At 39.6% G+C, this 22,893-nt stretch overlaps 1 protein-coding gene across 1 annotated transcript in view; it reads right to left on the minus strand.

Moving 5' to 3' along the window:
• SVBP (small vasohibin binding protein) overlaps nt 1-21,520 on the minus strand; it is a 78,897-nt gene extending 57,377 nt beyond the window's left edge. Inside the window, exon 1 of the mRNA XM_053690201.1 lies at nt 21,101-21,520. Coding sequence (XP_053546176.1) covers nt 21,101-21,214 — 114 coding nt within the window. The 5' untranslated portion in view covers nt 21,215-21,520. The remainder of the gene's footprint in view (nt 1-21,100) is intronic.
• Nucleotides 21,521-22,893: the final 1,373 nt, after the last annotated feature.

The raw sequence follows: 22,893 nt of genomic DNA on the forward strand, positions 1-22,893 counted from the left end.
TGTTTCCCCCTGATGATTGATATACGCAACGGTCGTCATGTTGTCTGATTGGAACCTTATGAATCTGGCCTTTGCTAGTTGAGGCCAAGCCCTGAGAGCATTGAATATCGCTCTGAGTTCCAGAATGTTTATCGGGAGAAGAGACTCTTCCCGAGACCATAGACCCTGAGCTTTTAGGGATTCCCAGACCGCGCCCCAGCCCACTAGACTGGCGTCGGTCGTGACAATGACCCACTCTGGTCTGCGGAAGCTCATTCCCTGGGACAGATGGTCCAGGGTCAGCCACCAACGGAGTGAATCTCTGGTCTTCTGATCTACTTGAATCATTGGAGACAAGTCTGTATAGTCCCCATTCCACTGTTTGAGCATGCACAGTTGTAATGGTCTTAGATGAATTCGCGCAAAAGGAACTATGTCCATTGTTGCAACCATCAACCCTACTACTTCCATGCACTGCGCTATGGAAGGACGAGGAACAGAATGAAGCACTTGACAAGAGCTTAGAAGTTTTGATTTTCTGACCTCTGTCAGAAAAATCCTCATTTCTAAGGAATCTATTATTGTTCCCAAGAAGGGAACTCTTGTCGACGGAGACAGAGAACTTTTTTTCTATGTTCACCTTCCATCCGTGTGATCTGAGAAAGGCTAGAACTATGTCTGTATGAGCCTTTGCTTTTGACAGGGACGACGCTTGTATTAGAATGTCGTCCAAGTAAGGTACTACTGCAATGCCCCTCGGTCTTAGAACCGCTAGAAGGGACCCTAGCACCTTTGTGAAAATCCTTGGAGCAGTGGCTAACCCGAATGGGAGGGCCACAAACTGGTAATGCTTGTCCAGAAAAGCGAACCTTAGGAACTGATGATGTTCTTTGTGGATAGGAATATATAGGTACGCATCCTTTAGATCCACGGTAGTCATAAATTGACTTTCCTGGATAGTGGGTAGAATCGTTCGAATGGTTTCCATCTTGAACGATGGTACCCTGAGAAATTTGTTTAGGATCTTCAAATCCAAAATTGGTCTGAAAGTTCCCTCTTTTTTGGGAACTACGAACAGATTGGAATAAAATCCCATTCCTTGTTCCTTTATTGGAACTGGGTGTATCACTCCCATCTTTAACAGGTCTTCTACACAAAGTAAGAATGCCTGTCTCTTTATTTGGTTTGAGGATAAGTGAGACATGTGGAACCTTCCCCTTGGGGGTAGTTCCTTGAATTCCAGGAGATAACCCTGAGAAACTATTTCTAGCGCCCAGGGATCCTGAACATCTCTTGCCCAAGCCTGAGCAAAGAGAGAGAGTCTGCCCCCCACTAGATCCGGTCCCGGATCGGGGGCTACTCCTTCATGCTGTTTTGTTAGCAGCGGCAGGCTTCTTGGCCTGCTTACCCTTGTTCCAGCCTTGCATCGGTTTCCAGGCTGGTTTGGGTTGTGAGGCATTACCCTCTTGCTTAGAGGATGCAGAATTAGAGGCCGGTCCGTTCATGAAATTGCGAAAGGAACGAAAATTAGACTTATTTTTAGCCTTGAAAGACCTATCTTGTGGAAGGGCGTGGCCCTTTCCCCCAGTGATGTCTGAAATAATCTCTTTCAATTCTGGTCCAAATAGAGTTTTACCTTTGAAAGGGATGTTAAGCAATTTTGTCTTGGATGACACATCCGCTGACCAAGACTTTAGCCAAAGCGCTCTGCGCGCCACGATAGCAAACCCTGAATTTTTCGCCGCTAATCTAGCTAATTGCAAAGCGGCATCTAAAATAAAAGAGTTAGCCAATTTAAGTGCGTGAACTCTGTCCATAACCTCCTCATATGGAGTCTCTCTACTAAGCGACTTTTCTAGTTCCTCGAACCAGAACCACGCTGCTGTAGTGACAGGAACAATGCACGAAATTGGTTGTAGAAGGTAACCTTGCTGTACAAAAATCTTTTTAAGCAAACCTTCCAATTTTTTATCCATAGGATCTTTGAAAGCACAACTATCTTTGATAGGAATAGTAGTGCGTTTGTTTAGAGTAGAAACTGCCCCCTCGACCTTAGGGACTGTCTGCCATAAGTCCTTTCTGGGGTCAACCATAGGAAATAATTTCTTAAATATAGGGGGGGGAACAAAAAGGTATGCCAGGCTTTTCCCACTCCTTATTTACTATGTCCGCCACCCGCTTGGGTATAGGAAAAGCGTCGGGGTGCACCGGAACCTCTAGGAACTTGTCCATCTTGCATAATTTCTCTGGAATGACCAAGTTGTCACAATCATCCAGAGTACATAACACCTCCTTAAGCAGTGCGCGGAGATGTTCTAATTTAAATTTAAATGTCACAACATCAGGTTCAGCTTGTTGAGAAATCTTTCCTGAATCTGAGATTTCTCCATCTGACAAAACCTCCCTCATGGCCCCTTCAGATTGGTGTGAGGGTATGACAGAACAATTATCATCAGCGCCCTCCTGCTCTTCAGTGTTTAAAACAGAGCAATCGCGCGTTCTCTGATAAGTAGGCATTTTGGATAAAAGATTTGCTATGGAGTTATCCATTACAGCCGTTAATTGTTGCATGGTAATAAGCATTGGCGCACTAGATGTACTAGGGGCCTCCTGCATGGGCAAAACTGGTGTAGACACAGTAGGAGATGATGTAGTATCATGTTTACTCCCTTCATCTGAGGAATCATCTTGGGCAATTTCATTATCTGTGGCAGTACTGTCCTTACTTTGTTTGGAAGCTATGGCACAATTATCACATAAATTTAAATGGGGAGACACATGGGCTTTCATACATATAGAACATAGCTTATCTGAAGGTACAGACATGTTAAACAGGCTTAAACTTGTCAACAAAGCACAAAAAACGTTTTAAAACAAAACCGTTACTGTCTCTTTAAATTTTAAACAGAAAACACTTTATTACTGAATATGTGAAAAAGTATGAAGGAATTGTTCAAAAATTACCAAAATTTCACCACAGTGTCTTAAAGCATTAATAGTATTGCACACCAAATTTCAGAGCTTTAACCCTTAAAATTTAAACCCTTAAAATTTAAACCCTATACAGTCCCAGCTATAGTCTTTGCTGAGACCCAACCAAGCCCAGAGGGGAATACGATACCAATTGACGCCTTCTAGAAGCTTTTCCAGCAATTTTTAGATCCTCACACATGCATCTGCATGCCCTGCTCTCAAAAAACAACTGCGCAGTAATGGCGCGAAAATGAGGCTCAGTCTATAACTAGGAAGGCCCCCTGACTGGAAAAGGTGTCTAACACAGTGCCTGCCGTTTAATAAACGTTCCCAAAGTTTATAAATGCAAATTGTCAGCATAAATATGCATAAAATGCCCAAATAAAGCAATCGATTTAGCCCATAAAAATGTCTACCAGTTTTTAAGCCCATAATAAGCCCTTTATTCTGTTTGTTTGACTAAGAAAATGGCTTACCGGTCCCCATGAGGGGAAATGACAGCCTTCCAGCATTACATGGTCTTGTTAGAAATATGGCTAGTCATACCTTAAGCAGAAAAGTCTGCTAACTGTTTCCCCCAACTGAAGTTACTTCATCTCAACAGTCCTATGTGGAAACAGCAATCGATTTTAGTTACTGTCTGCTAAAATCATCTTCCTCTCACAAACAGAAATCTTCATCCTTTTCTGTTTCAGAGTAAATAGTACATACCAGCACTATTTTAAAATAACAAACACTTGATAGAAGAATAAAAACTACATTTAAAACACCAAAAAACTCTTAACCATCTCCGTGGAGATGTTGCCTGTGCAACGGCAAAGAGAATGACTGGGGTGGGCGGAGCCTAGGAGGGACTATATGGCCAGCTTTGCTGGGACTCTTTGCCATTTCCTGTTGGGGAAGAGAATATCCCACAAGTAAGGATGACGCCGTGGACCGGACACACCAATGTTGGAGAAACAGGTTTTTGCAGTACGTGCATAGCCGTTTTTCTTTATACATATGCAAGTTAATATGGTTGTAATAAGAGTAATGTCAGACAAAAGGGGTAGATCTACCCCCAATGTTTCTGGATCGCCGGAAACATGAGTTAAGAAGAAGCTGTCGTAAGACCACTGCTCCTTAATTCGTCCGTCACCTCTAAATTGGCGACCGGTAATCATCCCGATCAGGGTGATTGACACCCCCTGCTAGCATTGCACAAGCATTTCAACAGACAGCGTCGGCATTCAGCAGTAGGGGCAGATAGGATTCGCTGCAGTGAATCACGTCTGTCCGGTATTTGATAAATCGGCCACATAGACTCCTTTATCACATGGCTAGAGGATATAACTGCACACTTCATTGACATGGTCCAGAGAACCTGAAATGTAACTCTGGGGGTGGATGCTCTTCAATGTTCAGAGAACTGCCGGGTATATTGGGACTAAGGCTGATATATTACATTCGGGATCTAAAACCCACGTACCGAGATGCGCCAAGATCCTTTAAACCTGGTCCGTGGGACTGAGATTTTGAGCCCTGCCATATCTCCCCTAGGCAGTGTCTGGAACTACAAATCCCAGCATGCCACAAAGAAGAGAGCTGCACGTTGTAGAGGATTAATCACTACAGGCATTTTTTTCATTTCAGCTTTTTGCTACAGCAAGGTATCTGCATCATAACCTCTTTTTGGGACCCACTAATGTCAGTCTGCTAGAAACCGGGTGATCTGCTGAACCACTATTATTATTGCCAGGTGATTAAATCAACTCCATACAATTCCTGATGTGCAAAGATACCAACTTATGTAAGGGTGATATTCCAAGCACAGAATTTGCAGCTATGTTCATTTTCACTTGCGTGAGTCTCTATATTTTCATGATGCATATACAGATCACAATGAACAACAGATTACAGGAATTATGTTTTCAGGACAGACTGCATTATAATCAGATAGGTTGTGACTGTAAATATATTGAGGGCTAGATTTATTAAAGCCGAGGCATACAGGGGAACGTATACGCGCCCCTGTACGCCTCAGCTCGCCTGTGGCGGGGCGAAAATACCCGCAGGTATTCGGCATTGCACACACAATCGCAATTTTGCGCTCGCGTGCAATCCCGCCCCCTGCCTGCGCACAGGCAATCAAGCACGGGCAGGAGGTGGCGAAGAGACTAGGGAAGCAGCGGTCTAGTGACCGCTGCTTGATAAATGACGGCGAGCAAGTTCTTGTGAGAACTTGCAGCCGTAGGGCGTTAATAAATCTAGCCTTGAGTATCACAGGTGTTTGTGAACATTTGTAAGTTTGTCATAAGGATAGGCTGAGCGTGCATGTGTGTAAATCTGTTGCAAGGACAGACTGTGTGTGTGCACGTGTAAATCTTCACAGTAGCGCCTGTACATTTTTAAATACACCTCAAAAGACACACAGGTAGATTGTGAGACACAGCTATGTTTGTACGTGTTTAAAGGGACACTGAACCACATTTTTCTCTTTCATGATTCAGGTAGAGGATACAATTTTACACAACATTCCAATTTACTTCTTTTATCTAATTTGCTTCATTCTTTAGATATCTTTTGTTAAAGAAATAGTAATACCCTTGTGTGAGCCAATCACACGAGGCATCTATGTGCAGGCACCAATCAGTAGCTACTGAGCCTATCTAGATAGGCTTTTCAGCAAAGGATATCAAGTGAATGAAGCAAATTAGATAATAGATGTAAATTAGACAGTTGTTTAAAATTGCATGCTCTTTCAAAATCATGAAAGAAAAAAAGATTGGGTTTCATGTCCCTTTAAATGCATTATTAGGTCAGACAGCACATGCCTGTGTGTAAACAAACCTGTCACAAGCATGAGTGTATGTGTTAAATGAATCACAGCTGTGTGTATAAATATATTGTGACACCTAGTGCCAAAATACTTTATTAAATTCAGCTTTGTGTGTGTTTGTCTAATACAGGGCTCGACAAACCCAGGAGCCTGGGAGCCACTGGCTCCTAGAATTTTACCCCTGGCTCTTAACTTTTTGGGTTATTCTCCATATATCTATATACAAATCCAACTGTCTGGCTCCTAAAAAATATGCCTAGCTCCTAAATATTCTTACTGGCTCCTAATTTTTGAACATATTCGTCAAGCACTGGTCTAATATATTATAAGGCCAAATGGAGTGCATATTTAAAATTATAGAGAGACACCAAATAAGTACTTAATTATATTTGGGTATTTACACATTTCAGCACTCCACCAAATTATGTCTAGAATATTAAATATTGGGCAGAATCTATATTGAAAAAACGTGAGGTATAATTACCCCAAGTTCACTGAATGGTAGTAAGGAGTGCAAGTTAAAACTTAACTTTTATCATAGGATAATTCTTTAAACAAAAATGGGAATAAAAAATTAAAGGCAGTTATACCTATCGAAATTATTTTGTATATGATGTTTAAACATCTGTTGTGTGATTTGGTCTATTCCACCTGTATCATATACATTTATTGTCTCAATTAGTTGCTATAATATTTGTAAGTATAAAAGTGTAAGGCTTGAATCTGTCCAAGTTCAGTCTATTTAGTTACTATCATTTCCTAGACAGTGTGGTGCGTGATATGCAATAATCGCTCCCTAATACTTGTATATAAAATGCACACATGTATTTGATATAGCAGCAACCTAGTTGCTAAATTGTATCCATAGAAAGAGCAAGTGTTCTTTGATACAATTGTGTATAAAGCAGGGACCAATGTGATTGCACCTAACCACATAAGTCTGACTGTTAGTGAAGTATCAATATTTAGACATATGCTTGTATTAAAGGGACATAAAACAAGTTGGGATAGAGACAAAATATAAATCATATGTACTTTAGTAACTTTACCTGCAAATTTATACTGCAGTGCCTCGCCATTAACCCTTTCTTTTTAGTTTCTGAATTGTAAAGCTCTAACTCCCCCACACATTTCCTTCTATCGCTGTATCTATATCTATCTTGGTAGAATGTAAAAGTGCATATGGAGTATCTGCTGGAGCAGCCTAGAAGCTGTGAACTCAATTGACATACAATGCCTGTGTCTTAACACTGATAAGGGAGGGGGGGGGGAGTTGGCTGCTCCAGGCAGCTTAGCTATGTAATTCATTTTGCTTATTTTTTTAAATTATTTTAAAATACTTGCCAGCAATTTTTAAACAATTTTTTTATGCAACCTATTTTTTAATTAATTAATTAGCCCTTTTAGGATATGCACAGATCTCAACCTGTTTTATGTCGCTTTAAAGGGACACTGAACCCAAATATGCAAAATAAACTTTCTAATTTACTCCTATTATCAAATTTTCTTCATGTTCTTGGTATCTTTATATGTAAAGCAAGAATGTAAGTTTAGAAGCCGGCCCATTTTTGGTGAACAACCTGGGTTGTTCTTGCTGATTAGTGGATAAATTCACCCACCAATAAACAAGTGCTGCCCAGCTACTGAACCAAAAATTGTCTGTCTCCTTATCTTAGATGCCTTCTTTTTCAAATAAAGATAGCAAGAGAACGAAGAAAAAGTGATAATAGGAGTACATTAGAAAGTTGCTTCAAATTGTATGCTCTATCTAAATCATGAAAGAAACAATTTGGGTTCAGTATCCCTTTTAGCCGTGATACATATGGGAAAAGCTACACATTTTATCACTTGAAACAACAGATTGTATAGATATAGTTTGATTACGAAAGTAAATCAAAGGGACAGTCAAGTCCAAAATAAACTCATGATTCAAATAGGGAATGTAATTTTAAACAACTTTCCAATTTACTTTTATCATCAATTTTGCTTTGTTCTCTTGGTATTCTTAGTTGAAAGCTAAACTTAGGTAGGCTCTATGCCAATTTCTTAGACCTTGAAGGCCGCCTCTAATCTGAATGCATTTTGACAGTTTTTCACCACTAGAGGGCGTTAGATCATGTGTATCATATAAGATAACATTGAGCTCACGCACGTGAAGTTAACTCCTGTCAGCACTGATTGGCTAAATTCAAGTCTGTCAAAAGAACTGAAATAAGGGGGCAGTCTGCAAAGGCTTAGATACAAGGTAATTACAGAGGTAAAAAGTATATTATTATAACTGTGTTGGTTATGCAAAACTGGGGAATGGGTAATAAAGGGATTATCTATCTCTTTAAACAACAAAAATACTGGTGTTGACTGTCCATTTAAATGATTAACACACATATACAAGCATGGATTTGTTAAATCGTAGCGTGGCAGTATATAGTAACGTATGTTGTTTACGGTTTCTAGTTTATAGCAATCTTTGTATAATGTGCGTTTCTTTTCAGTTTTAGCGTGGCAGTATGTATTAACTTTTGTTAAATGCCTATGATTATGCTAGTATATTGCTTGGTACTTGTATAGCGTGATTGTCAAATAGTCATATTGTTTGTATTCGTAAGATCAATCTTTTGTTCCTTCTAGTGTATTGAAGTGTATTTCCGGTTTATAACCGTCCCCACTTTACATATGTATCACTTCCTAATATTCAATTCAAATTTGCATTGGCTTATGGCCTCTTATATTAGTTTGTGCAACATATTCAATTCATTCTAAATATATTTAACCGTTAGATAAAAAGGACCCCATCCGTCTCTCACTCCCCCTGACGCGTTTTGCAAGTAAGCTTTTTCAAAGTGGACTGAAATAAAAAAAAAATAAAATCTACAAATATGAAGAAGCGCTTTCTGCCAGTATTTACATCCATAAATTGCAAACTGAGCAGGAATTACAGCCATTTTTATGTATCCTCCCTAGATGTGGGAGACCAAAAGTAGTCAGACAAAAAGCCACTCAGCTGTTTGTTGCCATATACAAGACTGATATAAAAGGTCTAGAAGTAATTCTAGGTGTGGCACTTGGAGTCTGTTTCTGATGTATAAAAAACAAAGAAGTGTCAAAGCAGGTACAGCAGGTTATCATGAGATGACAAAAATCAGAATTCACTGATCAGCAACACATCCAAAATACTAGGTGTGTGAAACTTAAAGGGACAGTATACACTCATTTTCATATAACTGCATGTAATAGACACTACTATAAAGAATAAGATGCACAGAAACTGATATAAAAATCCAGTATAAAATGGTTTAAAAACTTACTTAGAAGCTCTCAGTTTAACTCTGTTGAAAAGGCAGTTGGAAAGCCCACTGCAAGTGACAAATAAGACACCCCCACCCTCCCCCTTCTTTTGCATATGAAAAGACCTTTTACACAAACAGGAGCAAGCTGGAGAAGGTAGCTGACGGTATTCTCATAAAACTTTGGGGCTTGGTTAGGAGTCTGAAAATCAGAGCAATGTTATTTAAAAATAAGCAAAACTATACATTTATTTTAAAAAAAATCTTTATGGGCTATATAAATAGATCATCTACAAAACATTTATGCAAAGAAAAAATGTGTATAATGTCCCTTTAATATGTAATACACAGACAAGGACTTTGTGTAGGCATAAAAGTACTAAAATTTAATAATAGGAGTAAATAGGAAAGTGCTCTATCTGAATCATGAAAGAAAAATGTTAACTTTACTGTCCCTTTAAAGGGATAGGGAAGTCAAAATTAAACTTGCATGATTCAGATAGAGCATGTTATTTAAGACATTTTTAAATTCACTTTTATTTTCAAATGTGCTTTGTTCTCTTGGTATCCCTTGTTGAAAATCAATATGAACATATCCTACACGAGTAGGAGCTAGCTGCTGATTGGTGCCTGCACACATTTGTCCATTGTGATTGGCCAACTAGATGTGTTCAGCTAGCTGCCAGTAGTGCAATGCTGTTCCTTCAGCAAAGGATAACAAGAGAATGAAGCAAATTTAATAATAGAAGTAATTTGGAAAGTTGATTAAATTTGTATGTTCTATCTGAATCCCGAAATATTTTTGGGGGTTTCATGTACCTTTAAGTATTAGCTATAGAAAAGCTGTGTAAGCATAGCTAGCTGAAGATATTACATTAACAGTGGGGGTTAGGAGAGATAAGTAACAAAATATTAATTTTTCAATTGGGCTTTGGTATACAGAGATAATATAAAATGCCTGTGAGTGTACAGATAGTGATAAAATAAGATCAGATTTCCCAGAAAGCGCAACCCATTTTAATGGGTTGTGATTTAAAAGAACAAAAAAACATATATTTCATATACAAAAATAAACCAAAATAAACCATTTAACATTTAAGACCATGCAGCTGGTATAACAACAAGTCATTGGAAAATACATTAAGGGAAAAACAATTTTTACAGTACACTGCTAAGCCTTATGAACAGAATGAACAAGAAATGGTTTACTAAAAAGAATGTAAAACCTGTAGAGTTATCGAAACCAAATACCTCAAAACCCACTATAAGGTGTTTCATCACAGAGGGAAAATGATTCCCAAACAAACAGCCAAATAAACAAAGGAATTGTTCAGCTTCAAAAGCAAAATGTTCTTCACTAGTTCGTTAGCAAGTTAACCTTTTAACGCCGTTAGGACGTTGTATTCCGTCTGAATTTTGCTGGGCTTTAGAGCCGAAGGACGGAATACAACGTCCTAACCGCTTGTCTTTCCTGAAGCCACTGGCACTTCCCTAATGAGATCGCGGTCTGGAGGGCATGCCTAGCATCATAGGGACACCCCCCTGACGCAATCCCATCATGTGTACGATCGCAAGATTTCAATCTGTTTACATCGGAACAGTTGTTCCGATGTAGACAAGTTAACCCAGGCACGAAAGGGTTAAAAGGATATAGTGATATAAATGTAAACAGTTTAAATTTAGATCACTATATTAACTTGCTCACTAACTCGTGAAGAACATTAAACTTTTGAACCTGAACAATTTCTTTAAACAGCATAATCATAAAGTGAACCAAATAGGAAGTGCACATCAAATAGCTGTGTACAGTTGTGCTCATAAGTTTACATACCCTGGCAGAATTTATGATTTCTTGGCCATTTTTCAGAGAATATGAATGATAACACAAAAACTTTTCTTTCACTCATGGTTAGTGTTTGGCTGAAGCCATTTATTATCAATCAACTGTGTTTACTCTTTTTTAAAACATAATGACAACAGAAACTACCCAAATGACCCTGATCAAAAGTTTACATACCCTGGTGATTTTGGCCTGATAACATGCACACAAGTTGACACAAAGGGGTTTGAATGGCTATTAAAGGTAACCATCCTCATCTGTGATCTGTTTGCTTGTAATTAGTGTGCGTGTATAAAAGGTCAATGAGTTTCTGGGCTCCTGACAGACCCCTACATCTTTCTGGATGTATCTATATTATCATCTATATTATCTGTGTGTACAAGAGTGTATTGGAGTATTGAGTATGTATGTATATTATTTGCATGACAGTATATGGGCTAGATTTATCAACGCTGAGGCATACAGGGGCGCATATACGCGCCCCTGTACGCCTCAGCTCGCCTGTTGCGGGGCGAAATTACCCGCAGGTAATTAACATTGCACATGAGAGCAGTTTTGTGCTTGCGTGCAATCCCGCGCACAGCCAATCACGCGCGGGCAGGAGCTGTCAATCTCCTCGGTAGGCCTCGACTGAGGAGATTGAATTTCGCCACAATAGAGGTGGCGAAGATGTTAGGGAAGCAGCGGTCTAGTGACCGCTGCTTGATAAATCACGGCGAGCAAGTTCTTGAGAGAACTTGCAGCAGTAGAGGCTTGATAAATCGAGCCGTGTATGTGTGTGTGAATATATATATATATATATATATATATATATATATATATATATATATATATATATATATATATATATATATATATATATATATATATATATATATATATATATATATATATATATATATTTATATTCTGTACGTCCAAGTAGTAGTACTGCCGAGTATGTATCTATATTATCTGCATATACAAGTGTGTATTGGGCACAGTACTGAGTATTTATGTATACTGCATGCATGTATGTATGTATGTGTATAAGACACAGTGGGTATGTATATAATCTGCATATACAAGTGTGTATTGGGCACAGTACTGAGTATGTATCTATAATCAGCATGCATGTATGTATGTGTATAAGGCACAGCTGTGGATATGTATATAATCTGCATATACAAGTGTGTATTGGGCACAGTACTGAGTATTTATGTATACTGCATGCATGTATGTATGTATGTGTATAAGACACAGTGGGTATGTATATAATCTGCATATACAAGTGTGTATTGGGCACAGTACTGAGTATGTATCTATAATCAGCATGCATGTATGTATGTGTATAAGGCACAGCTGTGGATATGTATATAATCTGCATATACAAGTGTGTATTGGGCACAGTACTGAGTATGTATCTATAATCAGCATGCATGTATGTATGTGTATAAGGCACAGCTGTGGATATGTATATAATCTGCATATACAAGTGTGTATTGGGCACAGTACTGAGTATGTATCTATAATCAGCATGCATGTATGTATGTGTATAAGGCACAGCTGTGGATATGTATATAATCTGCATATACAAGTGTGTATTGGGCACAGTACTGAGTATGTATCTATATTATCTGCATGCCAGTCTGTGTATAAGGCACAGCTGTGGATATGCATATAATCTGCATATACAAGTGTGTATTGGGCACAGTACTGAGTATGTACAGTATGTTTATTATCAGCATGCATGTATGTGTATAAGGCACGGGTATGGGTATGTATGTATGTATGTGTATATATACACATACAATCCCTTAGTCATGCCATCTCTCGAAACGTCACTATTTTCCTGTCTTTTTGAAGCGTAATAAATTGCTTTTGTGCTGTCACCCACTTTTTATGTGTTTTCTTATATGTATATTATCAGCATGCATGTATGCATATACGGCACAGCTACTGGTATGTATAATATCTGGATTCCAGTCAAAGTGCAGGGATCTATATAATCTACATGTACAAGAGTGTATTGGGCACAGTACTGAGTATGTAAGTATGTATATTAATTATCTGCATGCATGTATGTGTATAAGGCACAGCTGTGGGTATGTATATTATCCTCATGCCAGTCTGTGTATGCAGGTATCTATATTATTTACATGTACAAGTGTGTATTGGGCACAGTAGTGAGTAGGGATGCACCGATACTAGTATCGGTACCGATACCAAGTATTTGAATGAGTACTTGTACTCGTGCAAATGCACCGATACTTAAACCGATACCTCTACTTCCTACCCATATGCTATCTTGTGGCGTTTTTTCAAACTGCATGTTCCCATTTTAAACTGGAGTGGAGACTAAACTAAAAATTGTTTACTACTGTTCTGACGATACAAATTGTTGTTATTTGTATTATTGTAGTAGAGATCACTGTACCTCGTTCAGACAAACCCCTGAAGTACTGGGCAGTTAATAAACAGATTTCCAGCTCTGGCAAAAATTACCCAAAAATATCTTTCTGCCCCATGCAGTATGGTGGAAAGTGAAAGACTGTTCAACTTAGAATCGAACCTCCATACAAATGTCAGATTGATGTTATATAACAGCCCTACAACCCAATTGCATCACCCCTTTAAATGTAATATTTTATTGTAATATTTTTTATTTATAAACATGTTCAGTGAACTTTGTGACAAATAAAACAGTTTTATTATTTCATAATGTCTTTTGAATTACAGCCCTTTATAATTATAAAGAAGGAATCTTAAATAATTAGTCTATATTGTGCTTGGTAAACGGTCACATGACATAAAAAAAAAAAAAAAGTATCTGTAATTGGTATCGGCGAGTATTTGAAAACAAATATCGGTACTTGTACTCAGTCATAAAAAATGGTATCGGTGCAACCCTAGTAGTGAGTATGTATGTATGCATGTATATTATGTGAAGCCTGTATGTGTATAAAACAGAGCTACGGGTATTCTGTGTGTATTCATGCCAGTGTGAGTATTAGACATACCACTCAGAATGTATAATATCTGCACAACTGTATGTGTATAAGGCAGTACTACGGGTATTGTGTGTGTATTCATGCCAGTGTATTAGACATACCACTCAGCATTAGAAAAGAGAACTGCACCTCGCACCCCGCAAACCCAGCAATCCTACCCACCCCTTCTATTAACAAAAATCTATGCTATTTCCCTCCTGTAACAGAGGAAGTCGTCTCTGCACTCCTATCCTCGGCTCATCTCACATCCTGCCCACTTGACCCTATTCCTTCACAACTTATTCCCCTTCTCTCTGCTTCACTAACCCCTACCCTAACTCATCTCTTCAACCAATCCCTCACTGCTGGCATATTTCCTGACAGATTCAAGCATGCGTCAATCATACCAATCCTAAAAAAGCCCTCGCTTGACCCCTCCACGCCTTCTAACTATCGACCGGTCTCCTTACTTCCCTTTGCTTCAAAATTATTGGAACAACTATAATCGGCTAACTCAATTTCTCACAACTAACTCCTTACTTGATCCACTACAATCTGGTTTCCGCCCTAAACACTCAACAGAAACCGCTCTTGCTAAAGTAACAAATGACCTGTTATCAGCCAAAGCAAAGGGTCATTACTCATTACTAATTCTTCTTGACCTGTCCGCAGCTTTTGACACAGTTGACCATCCTCTCCTCCTAAAAATACTACATTCATTTGGCATCCGAGACACAGCCCTCTCCTGGTTTGCATCATATCTTTCAAACCGCTCGTTTTCAGTTTCCTTTAACAACATATCTTGTGATCCTATGCTTCTCTCAGTTGGAGTACCGCAAGGCTCTGTCTTGGGTCCCTTGCTTTTCTCTCTTTATACATCCTGCCTTGGAAAACTTATAGCCTCTTTTGGATTCCAGTACCACCTATATGCTGATGATACCCAAATCTATCTTTCCTCTCCTGATATCTCTCCCTCTTTACTCAACCAGATATCTGACTGCCTCTCTGCAATTTTCTCTAGAATGTCTTCACACAACCTCCAACTCAATCTGTCCAAAACTGAGCTGCTTCTTATTCCCCCCTCTTCGAGACATCCGACAACTGACATTTCTCTGATGGTTGGAGACTCTATTCCCAACACCTCATCCCAGGTCCGCTGTCTTGGGGTCACACTAGACTCAGAACTCACATTCAACCCACATATACAAACGCTTACCAAATCCTGCCGGTCACACCTACGCAACATTTCCAGAATTCGTCCCTTCCTTACTCAAAATACTACAAAAATACTTATTCATTCCCTCATCCTGTCACGCATTGATTATTGCAATCTACTCTTAAATGGCCTTCCAAAACACCGCCTCTCCTCCCTCCAATCTATTATGAATGCTTCTGCTACACTCATCCACCTAAGTCGACGATCTACATCAGCTGCTCCGCTCTGCCAGTCTCTACACTGGCTCCCCATACACTCCAGAGTACAATTTAAAGTATTAGCCCTAACCTACAAAGCACTCAACAGTCTAACTCCCAACTATATCTCCTCTCTCATCGTGAAATACTCCCCATCCCGTCCTCTTCGCTCAAACTCTGACCTACGTCTCTACACTCCTGTTATCTCTACATCCCACTCCCGCCTCCAAGACTTCGCACGTGCTGCTCCTGTCCTCTGGAACTCTCTACCCCGCTCCATCAGACTGTCTCCAACCTTGTATAGCTTCAGAAGATCCTTGAAAACCCACCTATTCAGAGAGGCTTACCATCTTCTCCTCCATCCCGCATCCGAACCAAGCTAATACATATACATGAACTGCCTGACTCACTGCTGCAAATACAACCAATGTAACAAGCTACCCCAACCTTATGTCTCTGCACCCTAAACCTATAGACTGTGAGCTCTCCAGAGCAGGGCCCTCTTCCTCCTGTGCTAGATTTGTTTAGTCTTGTTATGTTTTGTATTGTATCACAGATCTTTGTCATTGTATACCCCTATCATTGTACCCAGCGCTACGGAATTTGGCGGCGCTATACAAATAAATGATAATAATAATAATGTATAATATCTGCACAACTGTATGTGTATACGGCCGTGCTAGGGGTATTGTGTGTGTATTCATGCCAGTGTGAGTATTAGACATACCACTCAGAATGTATAATATCTGCACAACTGTATGTGTATAAGGCAGTACTACGGGTATTGTGTGTGTATTCATGCCGGTGTGAGTATTAGACATACCACTCAGCATGTATAATATTTGCACAACTGTATGTGTATAAGGCAGTGCTACAGGTATTGTGTGTATTCATGCCAGTGTGAGTATTAGACATACCACTCAGCATGTATATCTGCACAACTGTATTTGTATAAGGCAGTACTACGGGTATTGTGTGTGTATTCATGCCAGTGTGAGTATTAGACATACCACTCAGCATGTATAACATCTGCACAACTGTATGTGTATAAGGCAGTACTAGGGGTATTGTGTGTGTATTCATGCCGGTGTGAGTATTAGACATACCACTCAGCATGTATAATATCTGCACAACTGTATGTGTATAAGGCAGTGCTACGGGTATTGTGTGTGTATTCATGCCAGTGTGAGTATTAGACATACCACTCAGCATGCATAAAAATAGGCACAACTGTATGTGTATAAGGCAGTGCTACGGGTATTGTGTGTGTATTCATGCCAGTGTGAGTATTAGACATACCACTCAGCATGTATAATATCTGCACAACTGTATGTGTATAAGGCAGTGCTACAGGTATTGTGTGTGTATTCATGCCAGTGTGAGTATTAGACATACCACTCAGCATGTATAACATCTGCACAACTGTATGTGTATAAGGCAGTACTACAGGTATTGTGTGTGTGTGTATTCATGCCAGTGCGAGTATTAGACATACCACTCAGCATGCATAAAAATAGGCACAACTGTATGTGTATAACACAAAGCTAGTTCAGTACAAGCTCCATCACTGATTTATCTAGAGCCTTCTCAGCTCGGCCCACTGGCACATTTGCATATCTTCCTGCACTGTAAGACGCCTATGTGTACTGTCAGCTTGCTGGCACTGATTCAATTCTTGTTATACCACTCAGTGCCTGGTGCCCAATCTCTTCCACCTGTTTTCCTCAGATCACTGACACTATTTCCATTCCAACTGCACAACTTGGTGTGAAGCTCTCAATAGCAGCAGCCTGAATCCCTCTTACTTCAGTACGCTGCTACTGTCTCATGTCTGTCCGCTGAAGGGCCGGACAGTTTTATTTATTGTTGCACTGCTAGGCACCTGCCTCTAACAGAGTTTAAGATATTGAGGCCGATTTATGAAAGGTCTTGCGGACCTGATCCGACAGTGTGGATCAGGTCCGACAGACCTCGCTGAATGCGGAGAGCAATACGCTCTCCGTATTCAGCATTGCACCAGCAGCTCTTGTGAGCTGCTGGTGCAACGCCGCCCCCTGCAGACTCGCAGCCAATGGGCCACCAGCAGGGAGGTGTCAATCAACCCGATCGTACTCAATCAGGTTGAATTCCGGCGATTCCTGTCCGCCTCATCAGAGCAGGCGGACAGGGTAATGGAGCAGCGGTCTTTAGACTGAGCTTGATAAATGGGCCTCATTGGTGGTGTTTGTTACCCAGCTGCCCCGGTTCAGTTTTTTCCTTCTTATCCTGCTTTTGCTTTGTCAGTAGTTCCTACAGCACTCAAATATTATTATTATACTTTATTTATAAAGCACCAACATATTCTGCAGCGCTGTTCATGGGTACTATTTGTTTAAATAAAACAATGATATAAAAAAACTTGCAAGAGACAAGACAGCATTTGACAAACAAGTGCAGGAAGAATTGAGGGCCCTATTCCAGTAGGAACTTGCAATCTAGAAGGGTAGGAGGGTGAGAAACAGGAGGTGAGGACTATAAAGGGTGAGAATGATGTTAATACAGAGTTAGATGAGGGCAATTACAGGTGGCCCTCGTTTTACAATGGTTCAATTTACACCGTTTCAGAATAACAACCTTTTTTTCCAGTCATGTGACTGCTATTGAAAAGCATTGAGAAGCAGTGCATTTATTAAAATAGCCAGTAGGTGTAGCTGTCTGCTTGTGTTGCAGCAAAGCCAAGCAAGCTGAAATTAATCAGTTTAACCAGACCTGAGCTATCGGGCAGATTTCAAAGGAACAAGATCTTCCTGTCTATAAATCAGTCAGTCAATCAGATTGGAATGCATAGAAAGAACTGTTTGCAAAAAAAATGCAAGTGAAGTCTGTGTTGTGTGATTATTTAAATAGGTTTATAATGCTGTTTAGCAAATGTTTTTGTTCATTTAACTTAGTTGAATTATATATTCTGTGTTGTGTGATTATTTTATTAGGTTTATAATGCTGTTTAGCAAATGTTTTTGTTCATTTAACTTAGTTGAATTATATATTCTGTGTTGTGTGATTATTTTATTAGGTTTATAATGCTGTTTAGCAAATGTTTTTGTTCATTTAACTTAGTTGAATTATATATTCTGTGTTGTGTGACTATTTTATTAGGTTTATAATGCTGTTTAGCATTTAAAGTCTTCATTTCAAAGCTTTAAAAATAATGTATTAGGTGTTACTTATGACAATTTTGAGAGGGGCCTGGAACCTATCTCCCTCACTTCCCTTTGACCTACATTATAAACTGGGTTTCAATTTACAACGGTTTTGATTTACAACCATTCCTTCTGGAACCTAACCCCAGCGTAAACTGAGGGCTACCTGTATTAGGTAAGTGGAATTCAGTTGGGTGAAAGGCTTCCCTTAAATACTTTTTTAGGGAGCGTTTAAAAGAAGGCAGACTAGGGTAAAGTCTGACAGCGGTTGTAAACTAGTTTTTCCAGGAGTTTAGATGTTAGCGGAAGTAGTGATATGGGGCGGTAGTTTGCAGGAGAAGTTGGATCAAGGGAGGGTTTTTGAGAATGGAATTGACCTTTGCATGTTTGAAAGAAGATGGGAATAAACCGCTAGAGAGGGTTAGGTTAAAGATGTGAGTAAGAGCAGGAGTGAAGGTGGAAGACAGAAGGTATTAGCTGGGAAGGTAGTGAGGCATGAGAAGATAGTATGGAACAAACTTCATTCTCAGTGGCTAGAAGGGAGATGCAGAGATTGGCAGAGGGGGTGACTGGGGGTAGAGCTGGAAGATTGCAGGTTAGTGTCAGGATGGTGCTTCGGATAGTATGCGTTTTGTTTAAAGGACCATCCAATGCAGTAGAATTGCACAATTAACAAGTGCACAATAAAAAGACAATGATTTAACACCTACTCTAAATTTCAAATAAGCAGTAAATATTTTTTCTAACAAATGTATTTCCCCCCCCATTTTCAGACTGCTTGTATCATGTGACAGGCATCAGCCAATCACTCACAGACTAGTATACTATACCCAGTGAACTTGTGCACATGCTCAGTAAGATCTTGTTTCCCGGAAAGTGAATATAAAAAGACTGTGCAAATTTCATAATGGAAGTAAATTGTAAAGTGTCTTAAAACTGCTGCTCTTTCTGAATCATAAAAGTTTATTTTGACTTAAGTGTGCCATTAAAAAAGTAGTCTGCCAGGTCTTGAGCTCTAAAGAGATGGGAGTGGTGCAGGAGGGGAGAGAATTGGAAGATAATAGTCATTTAAGGATTGAGGAAAGAGTAGATCAGTGATTTTTAACCTTTTTTTTTTTTTGCCGTGGCAAACTTTTTTACATTAAAAAATCCTGTGGCACACCACCATCCCAAAATTTAAAAAAAATAAATCACACGTTGTAGCCTAATACAGCATATATATATATATATATATATATATATATATATATATATATATATATATATATATATATATATATATATATATATACATACACACACACACACATACTGTATGTATTGTGCTGTTATGCCATGCCTCCTACAAACTACCCCTGCACTGGGAGTAAAAAACAAGCAAAGTTTAAAAAATATGTCACACTGTTGTCAGTCTGCCGTGGCACACCTGAGGATCTGCCACGGCACACTGGTTGAAAAACACTGGGGTATATATAAAAGAAGATAATTAGTTTTGCTTGGCTAAGTGAAAGGTAGATGTGTATGAATTAAGGATGAACTTATAGTGGATGAAATCAGGTTCAGAGCGAGATTTCCTCCAGACATGCTCAGTAGTGGGGTAGCATTTTTGCAAGTAGCGCGTTTGCAGAGAGTGCCAGGGCTGTAACTGACGGCATGGGGTTTTTCACAGGTAGGGAGGAGCGAGAGTATCTAGTGCAGAGGAGAAATTTTGTTATAGTGGGCTGAAGCAAGATCAGGGCAGGTAATAGTGGAAGTGTGAGTGAGAAGATGTTGAATAGGTTGGAAAATTGAAGCAGATCAACAGTGTTCAGATTTCTACAGGTGGGTGGGTGAGGAGAAATGGGTTTAGCCTATACCTTGAGATTACAGGTGAATAGGTGGTTGTCTGAAATGGGACAGGAGCGACAGGTGAACTCAAATTTATAGCAGAGGTGGGAAAATACTAGGTCAAGAGTGTCCGTTACGATAAGTAGGGTGGAATGCGAGTGAAAGAAGTTTAGAGGCAGCAGGGGCAGATGGGTTATCAATGGCGATATTGAAGACCCTGAGTATTACAGTGGGTATATTTGTAAAGAGAAAGCGAGGAAGCCAGGCAGCAAAGTTGTTGTGGAATTGGGAGGTTGGTCCAGGAGGGGGATAGATGACTCAGAGGGGGGGGGGGGGAGATGCAATTGCATCAGACTTCAACGGAGGAGAAGCCACTGCCCCTCCCTTACTTCAGTCCATTGATGCCATTTTAGTTTATTTGCCCTCACTGGTGCCCACTGCTGACACTGCTTAATTTGTCCCTGGCACAGGCTCTGCCTTACTTCAACCCACTGGTGCTGCTCAAGTTTTAGTGAATCCAGTTAGAGACTGAATCTCCCTACCTAAGTACACTAATGATTTTTTGTTCTTGGTGTACCATTTGGTATCTTTTGCTGGTGCTCTTTTAGTTATTTATGCCCGGACTGGTCCCTAAGTTCTTGCCTCAGCCCATTGACACTGTTTGTCCTTTCAGCTCTTATTGGTGCCTGGCTCTCCCTTACCTCAGCCCACTTGCACTGTTCACATTATTTCTGCCTAGTCAGTATCTGTCTCCCTTAACCCAATCTTATAGTTTTATCATTCTTTATACACGAAATAAATGCCTGGCTTATCCTTACCTCAGCCCTCTGGCGTTGTTTCAGTTCTTGTTGAGCTGCACGGTGTTTTGCTTTTTCCTGTCGGCTCACTGTCTCCCTGGGCCGTAGTCTGTCTTTCCTTCCCGTGGGCTCCATGTCCAGCGCAAACCACAGTCTCTAAAATTAACGAGGCGAAGAGGGGGAAAAGAAAGCAATACCCTGTACAGTGTTTACATTGGAGTTCCAAAATGGTAGATTGCATTCATACAGAAGAGCATATGGGTGTACCAATATGGTTGACTTTCTATTTACTGTATTACTAAAGAAATCGTAGCATCACACTCAATAATTTCTTGGTGACGTTTAAAATGTAAATGTGTGAAATAAGCTAGAAATCAACATAAGACCACAACACAGCCACACACTAATTAGAATACAGGTGTAGAAATATGGACGCCATCATGTTTACCTTTTAGTGCCGGAAGTCATGTGACAAGACATTACCGCACCCAAGGCCAAAAATAAGAAGTGTAGGCAGGAGCCAACAGGTGTCGCTAAATACAATCTTTATTAACTACTACATAAAAGACGTTTGAGCATCTCGTTGGTGAACATTGTGTTGCTGGAAGTTGCTTCTTATGCAGAAGACGAGTAAGATTCGCTCCGTCGCCTTTGCCAGCAAAGAGTACCACCAGGCGGCGCTGTAGAACTATAGCCACAGGATGGAATGGTTTTACGTACACAGATTTGGTTGGGAGCTGGTGTTCTGGCGAACTTGTGAAAACAGCGAACTGGGCGTTGATCATATACAAATGTAGCTCTCTGGTTACACTGAAGTAGCAATTCGGCTGGGGGTCGGCAGATGGCGCTGCAAAGATCAGAAGCCTGGTCTGCTCGTTAGTTACAATAAAAGCGATGTAAAATTGTAAATCAGAGCTAGCCTGGAAGAATTGGTTGTTGTCTCAACTAATCTAATCACTCAATAGTATGACAGTGACATCCTTTCTGTTCACTGAATGGGCTGCCATTTGGTGACAAACTAGGCACTAGACTTTATATAAAAAAACATCCATGACATTGGTGTTCTATGTGAAATGCAGAATTTCCAACGTTTCATATTTTTGTTTATGTAAAAAAGTAGACTGGACAGATGCACTCTGGCAAGGGAAGATAAATATACCAAATACTCCAAAAATATATCAAACATCATTTATTAAAAACTATATCCTAATAAATACTGTATAATAAGTTGCTTAAGAAATCCCCAATAGAGTATTAAATTTTTTTTAATTGGATATGAAACCCCAAAACATATTTTGTGATTCAGACAGAACATTTTAAAAAAAAAGTTTGCAATTTTCTATTACCAACTTTGCTTTTGTTCCTATGATATTCTGTGATGAAGAGATACCTAGGTAGGCATCTGGGGCACTACATGACAGGCAATAGTGCTGCCATTTAGTGCTCCAGAAATTCTCAGGCTCCTAAGCCCCTGCTTTTCAACAAATATAAGTCCTCAACAAAAAAAAAAAGTATGCCAACATAGCTGTACAGCTCAGGATAACTTGTAAATGATGCTTCCATACCAGTGGCATATTTAGGTTTTGTGCTGTCCCCTACCCCCAAGGTTTTAGGCATTTTTTTTACCATAATATTTTTTAGAAGGGAGAAATGTGGATTTTTTTCCATGGCATTTTCAAAGTAAACGTTCACAAGGACTTTCATAAACACACACACATATCTATTTCTACAAATATATATATATATAAAAACCTGACAAAGATTCCTTGATATTTCCCCAAACATAATACTAACTACTGAAAGCCTACATAACT

Source organism: Bombina bombina, chromosome 8 (genome assembly GCF_027579735.1).
Source record: "Bombina bombina isolate aBomBom1 chromosome 8, aBomBom1.pri, whole genome shotgun sequence".
Classification (NCBI taxonomy): Eukaryota; Metazoa; Chordata; class Amphibia; order Anura; family Bombinatoridae; genus Bombina; species Bombina bombina.